Here is a 12,258-nt window from a genome sequence, read left to right as displayed (position 1 = left end):
TCTCTTGTCTCCTCTGAGGCTGGGACTCTAAATAGTGTTTTGTGCTCGTCTGTGCAGCCAAAGACAGAACAGTTAGCATGCTTTGCTCAAACTTTCGCCATGGCATTAGAACTGCTACACCGTTGTCGCTTGCGAAAACACAATTCCGCCGTGGGTGGAAACTCACAGATTAAGGGGCGGTAATATTATAATGAGATCACTTTGCCAGTCACCAAGGGAGCGAAATCAGACGCGCTCGTTTTCTCAGACGCTTGCAGAAAAAGGCTTACCAAAACAAAGTTTACTGGGTTAATCTTTTCACGTTTCCTTGGTTGGTAGATGCACCAGGGACCTGATTATAGCACTTAAAACCTGGAAAAGTCAGATTTTCATGACATGTCACCTTTAATATATTTACAAATTTTATATATTCCTGTGATGGTAAAGCTGAATTTTCAGTAGCCATTACTCCAGTCTTCAAGTGTCACATGATCCTTTAGAAATCATTCTAATATGTTTTCTAATATTTTGTGTTTTTTTCTTTCAGTTTCTTTTCAGTTTAAGTTTTTTTTAAATATATTTTTTTATCAATTCTTTCAAAAAATGTTGAACAGCAGTGTATATACTGTTCTTGGTCGAAAAGTCACTGCATTTACATGCAATATGTACACATGGATTGAATATGAATCTCACAAGATCTCGAATGATCTCCTGAATGCGTTTCTTAGCAGCGTCAACACAGTCTCTGGGTCCTTTGAGAGTGATATTGTCACTGTGTGTGCCCGTGCGAGGGAAGCTAACAGCTACACCGCCATATTCCTCCGCCAACTCTCTCAACACCTGCCCTCTCCGACAGACGAAGTGACGGTGATGCCGGGGGTCCACGACCATACTGTCCTCTATCACGTCATCCTGAAAAGAAAGGACAGATGAACTGCAGGAAGTGCATTCAAAGAAACACAAACTCAAATGTTTTGCTTTCTCTTCTGGCATACCAGATTTTTAATGAGGGTCTCCAGCTCTTTCTGGGCAAGCCATACAGCCTCCTCTTTACCCATGATGGTAATGTGCTCCTGTTCTGGTTCATCTGGTGATGGGAAGATGATCCGTGCTCCGGTTCGGTCCCGTACCCGTCGGATATTAGCTCCTCCTTTGCCTATCAGGAACTTGTGGTACTCTGGCTTGGCTTGAAGCTCCACTGAGAAGTTGTTGACTTGCTGGTGGGACAAAAAACAAATGATTCAAAAATGACTTGGTCATGTGATTATGAAAATTCTAGCAGTGTTTTTTGCACTGCTGTCTTTCTTGCTTTTCTGCTTGAAATCTTCATCTAATTACTCACCTTCTCCTCCGCCAACTGCAGCAGTTGTCTCCTGGCTCTCTCCACCTCCTCTGCAGGACCTCGGATAGTGACCTTGTCCAACCCTGAGCCCTCCGCAGGGAAGTGGATGTGAACACCCCCACACTCTTCCATCACAGAGCGCACCAGACTGCCCTTGGATCCAATCAGAGAGTTGTGCAGTTTGGCTGGGATGGAAACCTCAGCCTCCTTCAGGTTGGCCTGGGAGAATTGAAAGATCAAGCGAGAATGTGTGAGAGAAGAAAAACTAAGAGCACTGGGAATTACACCTATAATACATTTTCTAGCTTCCTGTTTCTCTCACCAGCTCTTTCTGAATGGCGAGAATCCGATCTCGTGCGGCTTCACAGCTGCTCTTCTTGCCAGTTATTACAATCATCTCAGAGTTGCTGTTTTCCGTTGGGAGATCAATCTTGGTGTTGGTCTCCTCACGTATCTATATAGATTTACACAGCAACGATTTCTCTCATAAAAAAAACAGTAACATTAACACAACATTTAAATAGCAGTTAATCCCCCAAAAATGGAAATTGTAATTATTTATTCAAATGCTGAATGTTATTTTTAAACATTCTGTGGCCATGCTATAATACTCTGCCACTAATGCTCTCAGTGTTTTTATGGTCCTTTTTTTGTGTGTGTTATTTTTCTCACTATGAACCAGTGCTGTTATTGTTAAGTAAAACCAACATTTTCGGTATTTGAAATAAAGATAAACTATATAAAGGAGCAAAGCAAGAAAAGAGACATACTGTACTGATTTTGGGAACCAAACATTTTTGTTGCAGTATTAAAAACAAGTAATTTTTACAAATCTAAATAAAATGGCAGACTTTGTGTCCTCACCTTTTTGATGTTGGCACCTCCTTTACCAATGATGTTTTTGTGGAACTGCTTGTGGATGGGTACAGAAATTGAGAAGCTGCTCTCAACCTAATAACATGAACATATAATTACAAAAATAATATAATACAAAAAAAAACACTAAACCTCAATGTAATTCAAAGAGTTAACTACTTCTCAGCTCTTTTACTTTAAAACCGAAAAAAGTGCCTTAACTATAATAGCATTGCAAGAGATTGTCATCTGTAGGCTGAGTATGATCATTTCATAGCTGTCTGAGCACATAATAGCTGCTCTTTCTTTGACCTTGTATTAGTCACAAAGCAAATGTTATTTGAGAGCAGGAAGGAAGCTAGAGGAAATTACTCTTGTACCAGCTCAGCGATGAGTTTCTGCAGAAACTTTGCACATTTCTCCACTTCGTTTTTAGGCCCTCTGAGCTGTACTATGTCACTTTTCTGTTGCTGGTCTGGAAAGATGATAATGACCTGCGAAAATGAAACCATCTGTATGAAATCATCTCTCATGTAATACTATAAAAAATGTGCAGCAGAAAATAGATGTTGCTGTATTTTACAAAATGAAGCTGTGAGCACCTCGGGGAACTTGTCCCGTACTTCTTTGATCTTCTCTCCTTTCTGCCCAATGATAGTGCGGTGAAACCTCTGCTCTATTATCAGGTCTTTCGTGCGTTCATTTTCCTAAAGATGCCAGAAAACAACAAAGCTTAAACCATGTAGGCAAATGTGCCAGATAGGTTCATAATCTCATATGCAGAGAGCTCTTGTGATTTCCATATAGAACGTCTCACCATGCGCTGGGCCATGTCCATCAGTTCCTTGCGAGCGAGCTGTACTCCCTGAGGATCGCCCTCGATACGAACCAGCCCACAGCGCTCCGAGTCCTGAGGAATCCTCACTGATACCTTATACTGCTCCTTTATCCGATTTACTGGGAAAAGCACCGATAATTCATTCATCTGCACTGTTCATTGATCAAATCAACTTTACTGTAACAGATATATTAGGGATAACTCAAAGAGTCACTGAATCAGATTCAGTGTGCAACGCAGTTATTCATTTTTCTCAGGTTCTGTTGTAATGGCAACAACACATTAAATATTATATTTAAATAGAGAGGGAGATATACATTTGCAACTGTTGCATATTGTCATTGTGCACTGCTTGTAATCAAATAATGTGTAAAACCACAATTATTTGACTATTCAAACATCAATTTCTATCTGTGCTATGAGCTCTTTTTCTATCCAGGCATCCCAAACACGACTAAAGTTTCAGATTTTAACCTACTGTTGGCCCCGTTTTTGCCAATGAGATGTCTGTGGAAACGCTGGTCAACGTTAATCTCTGCATAGTCCATTCTTGCCATCTGGAGAGAGGAAAATAAAATACTTGGACTATACGTAAACTGTTTATATTCCACAAAGGCTGAAACCTTAAAGGGGTCCTATTATGCTTTTTCACTTTTTCAACTTTAGTTAGTCTGTAATGTTGCTGTTTGAGCATAAAAAAGATCTGCAAAGTTACAAAGCTCAAAGTCCACTTCAAAAGGAGATATTTTATTTAACAGAAATCACAAGCTTTCCCAAGGCAGACGAACTTAGAGTGGTTACGATCATCCGGGTTTAAATCGCGCTCAATTGATTTGATTTTGACGCAATATTTACACTGAAGCTTACACTGAATATTTACACTGAAGCTCTATGGTAAGGGGCATGACATTTCCCGACCAGGCGCCGAGTGGTGCCAATCACAACACACACTGGCCTTGCTAACCAATCACAGCACATTTCGTATTTCAGAAGGCGGGCTTTCATTTGATACAGGAACTATTCGAGCCGTTCATGCCAGACTGGGGAGAGAGGTGTTGTAATAATGTAAAATATGTGAAAAATATTGTTTTTCGAACAACCTAGTATGAGAACCTGTTCTAGTACACCCCCAAAACAAAATCAAGACTTTGTAAAAGAGCATAATAGGACCCCTTTAAGAACAAACCATAACTGAAATCTTACAGTTATAAGATATGAAGCAACCTTTTTTAGCAACCAAATTTCCCATTTTTTATTCCATTCTATCTTCATTTTAACAACAACAGCAACAACAACAAAAAAAAACTGCTAAAAAGAGATTTGAGGGTTCTCTTACCAGGTCTTTGATGATCTCCTGTATCTGAGCCTGAGCTTGTTCTACTTCCTCCGTTGGCCCCTCCAGACTGATACGTTCCTCTCCATCAGTAAACTCTATATGCACCTGATGACGACAAACAGCTGGTTAAATGCCTGAAATGTGTTAACTTGTTAACACAAGTTATTTTCACATTTTATTCTATGAAATAAAACATAACAATATTACCCCACTCATGATTTTTTAAGCTTTTATGTATCTTGAAAAAGGTGATTGCCAACAAGTGGCTTAATAGGACTATAGAGGTTGACTGGGACATCAAAAAACATCACACTACACAGGTAAATTCATCTAAAATTTTTGAAAAAGTTGTGTCTGCTCAACTGTGCTCCTTCCTGCAAAAAATTATCTCTATGAAGAATTTCAGTCAGGTTTCAGGCCCCACCATAGCACAGAAACTGCACTTGTTAAAATTACAAATGACTTGCTTCTTGCGTCAGACCCAGGCTGTATCTCATTGCTAGTTTTACTTGATCTTAGTGCATCGTTCGACACTATAGATCATGAAATACTCATAGATCGATTACAAAACTACACAGGTATTCAAGGGCAGGCTTTAAAATGGTTTAGATCCTACCTGTCCGATCGCTACCACCTTGTTCATTTAAATGGGGAGTCATCTCAATTATCACCAGTAAAATATGGAGTGCCACAAGGATCTGTCCTAGGTCCTCTGCTATTTTCGATATACATGTTGCCCCTTGGTAATATTATCAGAAAATACGGGATTAGTTTCCACTGTTATGCCGATGATATTTAATTGATTTTTCCGTACATTTCTGCCATATGTACACTGACTGACAGTCACCACTGATGAGCTACCACTAAATATTGTAGAAACTTAATTTGCTGTAAAGTTGCTTTGCAATGATTTGTATCGTGAAAAGCGCTGTACAAATAAACTTGAATTGAATCTACTCACTAGTCTGCTTTTACAGTCTCGCTGTGTTTATACTTGCACTCTTGAAAACTATTCTAACTCTAAGATTTTAAATAAAGTTTGAAAGGGTTCACAGAAGCTTGGTGGTGATGACGTTTATAGCCTGTACATTAGCTTTATACTTCTGGTGATTGTATTTAGGCTTTAAAGGGATAGTGAAAATGAAAATAAAAAAAATAAAAGAAGAAAGTTCTGTCATCAATTATTCACCCACATGTCGTTCCAAACCCGCAAGACCTTTGTTCATCTTCAGAACACAAATGAAGATATTTTTTAAGGAAATCCAAGAGCTTTCTGACCCCGCATAGACCGTAACGTAACTACCACGTTCAAGGCCCAGAAAGGTAGTATGGACGTCGATAAAATAGTCCATGTGACATCAGTGGTTCAACCTTAATTTTATGAAGCTACAAGAATACGTTTTGTGCTCAAAGAAAACAAAAATAATGACTTTATTCAACGATTTCTTCTTTTATGGGTCACCTTTCTGGGCCTTGAACGTGGTAGGACCCTTGCTGTCTATGGAGGGTCAGATATAAAAATATCTTAATTTGAGTTCCGAAGATGAGCGAAGGTCTTACAGGTTTGGAACGACGTGAGGGTGACTTCTCATTTAAATGTTCTATACCTTAGGCAGCTGCTGAGTGATGCGACTGATGTTTTGTCCTTTTTTGCCAATGATGAAACGATGGAGCCAAGCCGGAGCAATCACCTCCACCACTATCACACTTTTAGCCTGCAAAACACACAAGTGGCATGTGAAAAGCTGCCTTTTGCATGCATTCTGTTGAAAATAAGGCCATAAAATGCCAAAACAACTGACCTTGGCGTACACCTGCGTAAGAGCCGGACCCAGCTTATCTGGTTCTCCTCTGAGGATGATGGTCTCGGATGCAGAGTCCAGAGGGGGCATCTCCACAGACACCCCTGTGTTCTCCAGGATCTCCTGCAGGGTGTTGCCCTTGGGGCCTACTATGTACTTATGTTGTGACTTTTTCACCTCCACTGAAATTGTGGTCGTTTTTCGTTTCTGCTTGTGAATATTAAGAAGTAGGTCAGGAAATTTCACCAGGCTTTAAATGTGAAATTAATTTTTATTTTTTTTCATTTTTGTGTGTGTACACAAATTTTCTTATAGTCACTAAGGCTGCATTTATTTGATCAAAAAACAGTAATAATGTGAAATATTATTATAATTTTAAATAACTACCTTTTTGCATATATTTTGAAATGTGTGACGGCAAAGCTGAATTTTCAGCAGCCATTACTCCAGTCTTTAATCTCAAATGATCCTTCAGAAATCATTGTTCTTCAATTTTCTGATTGGTACTCAAAAAATATTCTCATTTTTATAAATGTTAAAAAGTTGTGCTGCTTAAAGGTGACATATGAAAATCTGACTTATTCAGTGCTATAATCGGGTCCCCAGTGCATCTACCAACCCAGAAAACATGAAAAAGATCAACCCAGTAAATTTTTTTTGGTAAGCCTTTCTCTGCAATCTTGTGAAAAAACGAGCTGCTCAGATTTTGTGATGTATCTTATTATAATATTACCGCCCCTTAATCTGGAAGTTTCCACCCACGGCGGCGCCATTGTGTTTTCGCAAGCGAAAGCATGCTAACTGTTCTGTCTTTGGTTACATTGACGAGCACAGAACACTATTTAGAGTCCCAGCCTCAGAGGAGACAAGAGAGCAGTGGATTTATTGATTTATTTACTGTATATTACGCTGCTGCCACACAGATCTAATATAAACATGCGATTTCTTTCCCAGCTGTTTACCTTCACAGACATAACTGACTGTGTTTTTGTAACTTTTGTATGTTTTTAACATAAAATTGCGTGTATTTGACAGTTTAATCACAATAAGACATGAAAGAGAACTTAGTTTAGTACTCACATGATGTGTGACAGCCACTTTCTGTGCGCGTGCTTCGGATGTATGCGCTCAGAAAACCAAAGTTTAAACTAATATGGTTTAGAACGCATGATTTCAGCGTGATAGACATGATAATCAAAACCAAACATATGTTATTTAGCGGAGTATCTGAAGTATGAACTGTAAGGCACAGCCCTATTCTGGAAAAGGGGGCGGGGAGCAGCAGCTCATTTGCATTTAAAGAGACATGCACAAAAACAGTGTTTCTGCTTGTACCCAAAACAGGCGTTTTCAAAATGACGTAATAAATGATCTGTGGGGTATTTTGAGGAGATATTTCACAGACACATTCTGGGGACACCTGAGACTTATATTACATCTTGTAAAAAGGGGCATAATAGGTCTCCTTTATTATTTTTTATTTATTATTTAAAACAGATTTTTTTTTTTACATTATAAATATTTTTATTGTCACTTCTGATCAATTTAATGCACCCTTGGTGAATAAATGTATTGATTTAAAAAAAAAGACCCAAAATTATGAATGACAGTGTAATTGTGAATCACCTTCTCTTCATAGATGGCCCGGATGCAGGCAATCGCCATGGCAACTGCCTCTTTCTCACCGGTAATGACAATCTCATCTTTGGGTATGCTGGGTGGCGGGATGCTAATACGAGCGCCGGTCTCTTGACTAAGCTCTTGAACGAGTCGATTATATGCACCAGCGATGAATGGATGAAAAGCCTTCTCAAAAGACAGACGTTCCACTGCACGCTTATCCTAAAGCAAACAGTGAGGTCATAATAAGACTGAATTACAAATGAAACGCAAAACTTCATCTCATCTATCTTCGATGTTTACCTGCTCAGCAGAGATGAGCTGGATTTCATGGCGAGCTTTCTCAATGCCTTCCTTGGTGCCGGTGATGCGGATGTTGGCGTTGGGATCGTCAGAGCGGGGGATGGCGATCTTGGTGGCTGTTTTCAGCTCCAGCTCCTGTAACTTTTCCCCATTCTTTCCGATCACAAATCGATGATGTTCTTTCGGAATAAGCACAATCGCTGACGCCTAAGAAGTTAAGCATTCAAATATATAACTTTTAACATACAGTAAATTAATCGAATAAGAAATGCAAGACTCAAACAAGCACCTGAGTCTGCAGTCGGGCCACAATCTCCTTCCTCGCTTTCATAACCGAATCCAGTTTTCCAGTCACCATGATGGAGAGGCCTTGGTCCTTGGCAAGAGAGAGTTCGATATGTGCCCCGGTCTTCTGCATGATATCCAGACATACTTTCGCCTCCTCACCCTCACCAAACTGACTGTTGTCTTTATACCGCCGCTCCTCCAAAGGAACATGGAACACCTGAAGGTGCAAAGAGAAGTAGAAAAAGTGTGGCAGGCCCTCAATAACACGGAAAAGATACAGTGCAGCTTACTCAGACTGTATAAACCTTCTGTGGATGATTATATATGTTACCTGAGTGATGACAGAGGCTTTGATGGGTCGGATTTTGCTCCAGGCACCTGCCGGCTCACCTGTCTTCTCACCTGGAGTGCCCTTGTCCGGTAAAGGTGGAAAGGCCTCCAGATAGGTGGGTATATATGCTTCATCTTCTGGCACACTACCTAATCACAGACAATAAAAAAAGGAATTGTAAAATGCACACAACCACTTCTCTTTGCATTATTTTGATAATAACAGTATGATGCTTTATGAAGACAATCAACCAGTGTCATCTAGAACAAAGAAATACCAACTGCATAAACAATTATTGAAAATACTAACATTTTTTTCTTTTTTGTACATCTTAGTTGTTCAGTTTACTTCACCAACAGGGATACATCAATTATATATATTTAAGATTGATAATTATGAATGGAAATAATTATTATATTATATTATATTATATTATACAACAGCACAAGTTTTCAGCATCAGTGTTCAAAAACAAAGAGATGTGTCTAAAGGCCTGTTGACACCAAGAATCATAATATAAAGACTTATAAAGATATAAGGGGTCATATGATGCTATTTTAAAGATCATTATTCTAAACTTTGCAGGCCTGTTCACACCAAGGACGATAACTATAAAGATAACGATAAAATAACGATAAAAATCCTTCTCAATATTAAAGAATAGCAGAGTCCATACCACAGCTATAACGATAAAGGCACAGAGAAACGATATCTTTGGAATCACTTTCAGACCGATTTTTTTCCAGCTGATGAACGATAAAAACATTGACACCCAATCAGAATCAATCCTGCCATAATGAGCTTGAGAATTTAAAGCGGCAGACAAGCATTCACTTAGAATAAACAGACAATATCGACTGCTGGTGTGGATGCTAATATAGTTATCGTTCTTAGTGTGAACGGGCCTTAATACTAGCTGTAAAACTGTTCCAGTAACAAATCATTAGTATACATGATCTTTGCCGCTACTTATGAAATATACTAATGTATTTGCATGTGCATCTTTTAATTCACTGTTACATCCGTTATCGATTCCTGCCGTTAGACATGCGATGAACTGTGGTACAAAAAAATTACTAAACGTCGGAATCATGTAGAAGAATAGTTTCACCCCTAATTTTGCCACAGTCGTCATACCCGTGATCTCAACGTCCTTCAAGCCACTGCGGTGCTCCGCAAAACTCTCCTGAGTCAACACTGCCACAGAGCTCATGTTTCAAGTCCTGATCCGCTATCCTGCAGAGACCAGGAGGAAGAGGAGGGACATGTGGAGAGAAAATAGCAAAAAAAACAACAATATAATAGTATAGAATATAGTCCAAACACACAGCCATCAATAAAACGAACTAAAAGAGCATAGCAGTAAGGGACTACTTTCATTTGAGTGATAAAGTGCATGCTGAGCTCTATTCTCAGTGGTTTCAGCAGCCCAGCAGGGCCCCGGCACACACTGGCATCTCCCTGAGCCCAACAGCATCTTTCTCCACCTGAGCTCTCCAATTAAAGACACTGCAGCTGTGAAATCTGACGAAAAGCCTTGTGTGAGCTCGACTAATGTAACAATTATTGATCGTTGTTTAAAACGATAACTGTTTAAAATGGAGTTTTCAATCTTTGAGATGCCACGGACCCCAAAATATGATCGTACTTGTCTGAGGGACCCTCTCCTAAAATTTTAAAGGCATTCTTGTATAAAGACCCAATTTATACGGTGAAAAATTAATTTGATAAATATGTCTAAAATATTGTTTAAAAAACAATTATTACACATTTTTAACTTCTTATAGTACTCTACTGTTAGATGTAATATATATTTATTTTAATTGAATGTTTTTTTATGCATTCATTTAATCACTTCATTTTTACTAATTTAATCAATTTTTATTTATTTAAAACAAAGTTTTAATTTTAATCTTATTTTCACAAACTATTTTTATATTTTTGACATTATTTTTCTCTAAACTTTTCCATGGACCCCCTAGCGCTCCTTTGGAGCCCCCTGGGGGTCCCCGAACCCTACATTAAAAACATCTGGTCTAATCAAGTGGTATTGTTCATTGAAAATTATATATATATATATTTTTTTTTTCACTGAAAGTTACATTTTCTCTAAACAGTTTTCAGAAGACTTCACTGCAGCTTATACACTGCACACGTGCATTAAAGACAAGTTATATTAAATTCTGTAAGTGCATTTCAACATTCTCATCACAATCATGCCAAAGCCACACATTTTTACCCACCTGCAATGGGTCGAAAACCAGAAAGTCCGTCCAGGTGGATGCTACTGAGAGATCTTCAGTGTCAGTCTGTTTGTTCAGCCCTGTGTGGGTGAGGTTAACAAAGAGAGATTGTAACCAGCCTTGTGATTACATATACAGCATAAAAAAAACAGCATCTCGTGGCAAGGCCCTCTGAGGTTGGCCGAGGAGGGGGGGCGAGTCACAGTGGTCTGTCCTGTGGGAGGCAATAGCTAGATATGGTGCTAAGGATAGCCTCCACTTCACTCTCAGGTGACTAGGTATCTAATTGGCATGTGGGTGTTTGTGCTTACTGTAGTGATGGCAAAAATACACACACACACACACACATTGTATTTACACATGGGATTGACACATTTTACACATATTCATCTAACACTCATTGAGAGAGTAAATTACCCATGTAGTAGAATAATACATGTAATATAACAAATTTTGGGCTAATAGGCTTGTCATTATTTTCTAATATTATGAGGATCTAATTGCCGAGTGGCACTTTGTCTGCTCTTGCGGTGATAAGTGTGTGCAGGAAAAAATGCCTTATACTTATATACACAGCTTTTAGGTATTTGTGGGACCTATGCAAGCCACTTGCAAATATATATTTTTTCATAACCTGCATGTTCAATATCAAAACAAACAACAATATAAGCAATTATCGCGTTCTCCTGTCTATTTTCATACTATATAAAATTCATATATCTTACACTATCAGGATCCATATCATCTGCAAGCTCAGTGTAGAGCAGCAGATCTGTGTAAACAAATACTGAAGCAGGCTAACAACACTGCATGAGACATAACAGCGCAACTGCCAGTTAAAACAGCTGTTAAAGCCTTGAATATCAAAGTGAGGGACAGATGCATTCTGTATGGTGGTGATAGTTTTAGTATTATATATTCTAGCCTGCAGAATATTCAGGGTATCTGAGTTTAGCTGGCCAGCTAATCTGCTACATGTAACAGCTCGTTAGCTACAGAGCTAGTGTCTATCTCTGCTTTAAATACGGTAATCTGATTGCAGAAAACGCGGATATATTCATTCAGTCAGCAAAACAGTGCGATAATTAGCACGTCTACGGAAACAAAAGCAACTGATCACCTTATCAGACGGAAAAGCCTAGTCGCTGGTCTGCTGACAGTAAACACTGCTGCTGAGAATCGACTCTCCAACTGAATCGAATCTTTGATTCATAAATTGTATTCATGAATCAGACACATTCTTGTATGTTTATTTATTTGTTAATGTTTTCATGTAGTAATCAATGTTAAATTCAAGGAAACAGATAATTATTTGATTAAA

General features: G+C 38.7%; 1 protein-coding gene across 1 annotated transcript in view; it reads right to left on the bottom strand.

Annotated features, from left to right (window-relative positions):
• Positions 1 to 12,121, bottom strand: part of LOC107733459 (vigilin-like) — an 18,657-nt gene extending 6,536 nt beyond the window's left edge. Inside the window, exons 1-19 of the mRNA XM_016545076.1 lie at positions 12,058 to 12,121; positions 10,938 to 11,017; positions 9,832 to 9,930; positions 8,695 to 8,843; positions 8,365 to 8,580; positions 8,076 to 8,282; positions 7,779 to 7,994; positions 6,153 to 6,359; positions 5,958 to 6,065; positions 4,351 to 4,455; positions 3,493 to 3,571; positions 2,994 to 3,133; positions 2,779 to 2,883; positions 2,557 to 2,670; positions 2,186 to 2,272; positions 1,644 to 1,775; positions 1,322 to 1,540; positions 975 to 1,196; positions 673 to 891 (exon numbers count right to left, since the gene is read on the bottom strand). Coding sequence (XP_016400562.1) covers positions 673 to 891; positions 975 to 1,196; positions 1,322 to 1,540; positions 1,644 to 1,775; positions 2,186 to 2,272; positions 2,557 to 2,670; positions 2,779 to 2,883; positions 2,994 to 3,133; positions 3,493 to 3,571; positions 4,351 to 4,455; positions 5,958 to 6,065; positions 6,153 to 6,359; positions 7,779 to 7,994; positions 8,076 to 8,282; positions 8,365 to 8,580; positions 8,695 to 8,843; positions 9,832 to 9,907 — 2,601 coding nt within the window. The 5' untranslated portion in view covers positions 9,908 to 9,930; positions 10,938 to 11,017; positions 12,058 to 12,121. The remainder of the gene's footprint in view (positions 1 to 672; positions 892 to 974; positions 1,197 to 1,321; positions 1,541 to 1,643; positions 1,776 to 2,185; positions 2,273 to 2,556; positions 2,671 to 2,778; positions 2,884 to 2,993; positions 3,134 to 3,492; positions 3,572 to 4,350; positions 4,456 to 5,957; positions 6,066 to 6,152; positions 6,360 to 7,778; positions 7,995 to 8,075; positions 8,283 to 8,364; positions 8,581 to 8,694; positions 8,844 to 9,831; positions 9,931 to 10,937; positions 11,018 to 12,057) is intronic.
• Positions 12,122 to 12,258: the final 137 nt, after the last annotated feature.

This window comes from Sinocyclocheilus rhinocerous, unplaced genomic scaffold (genome assembly GCF_001515625.1).
Source record: "Sinocyclocheilus rhinocerous isolate Xijiao unplaced genomic scaffold, SAMN03320098_v1.1 scaffold2385, whole genome shotgun sequence".
NCBI lineage: Eukaryota > Metazoa > Chordata > Actinopteri > Cypriniformes > Cyprinidae > Sinocyclocheilus > Sinocyclocheilus rhinocerous.
This window is presented reverse-complemented; position numbering and strand designations above follow the sequence as displayed.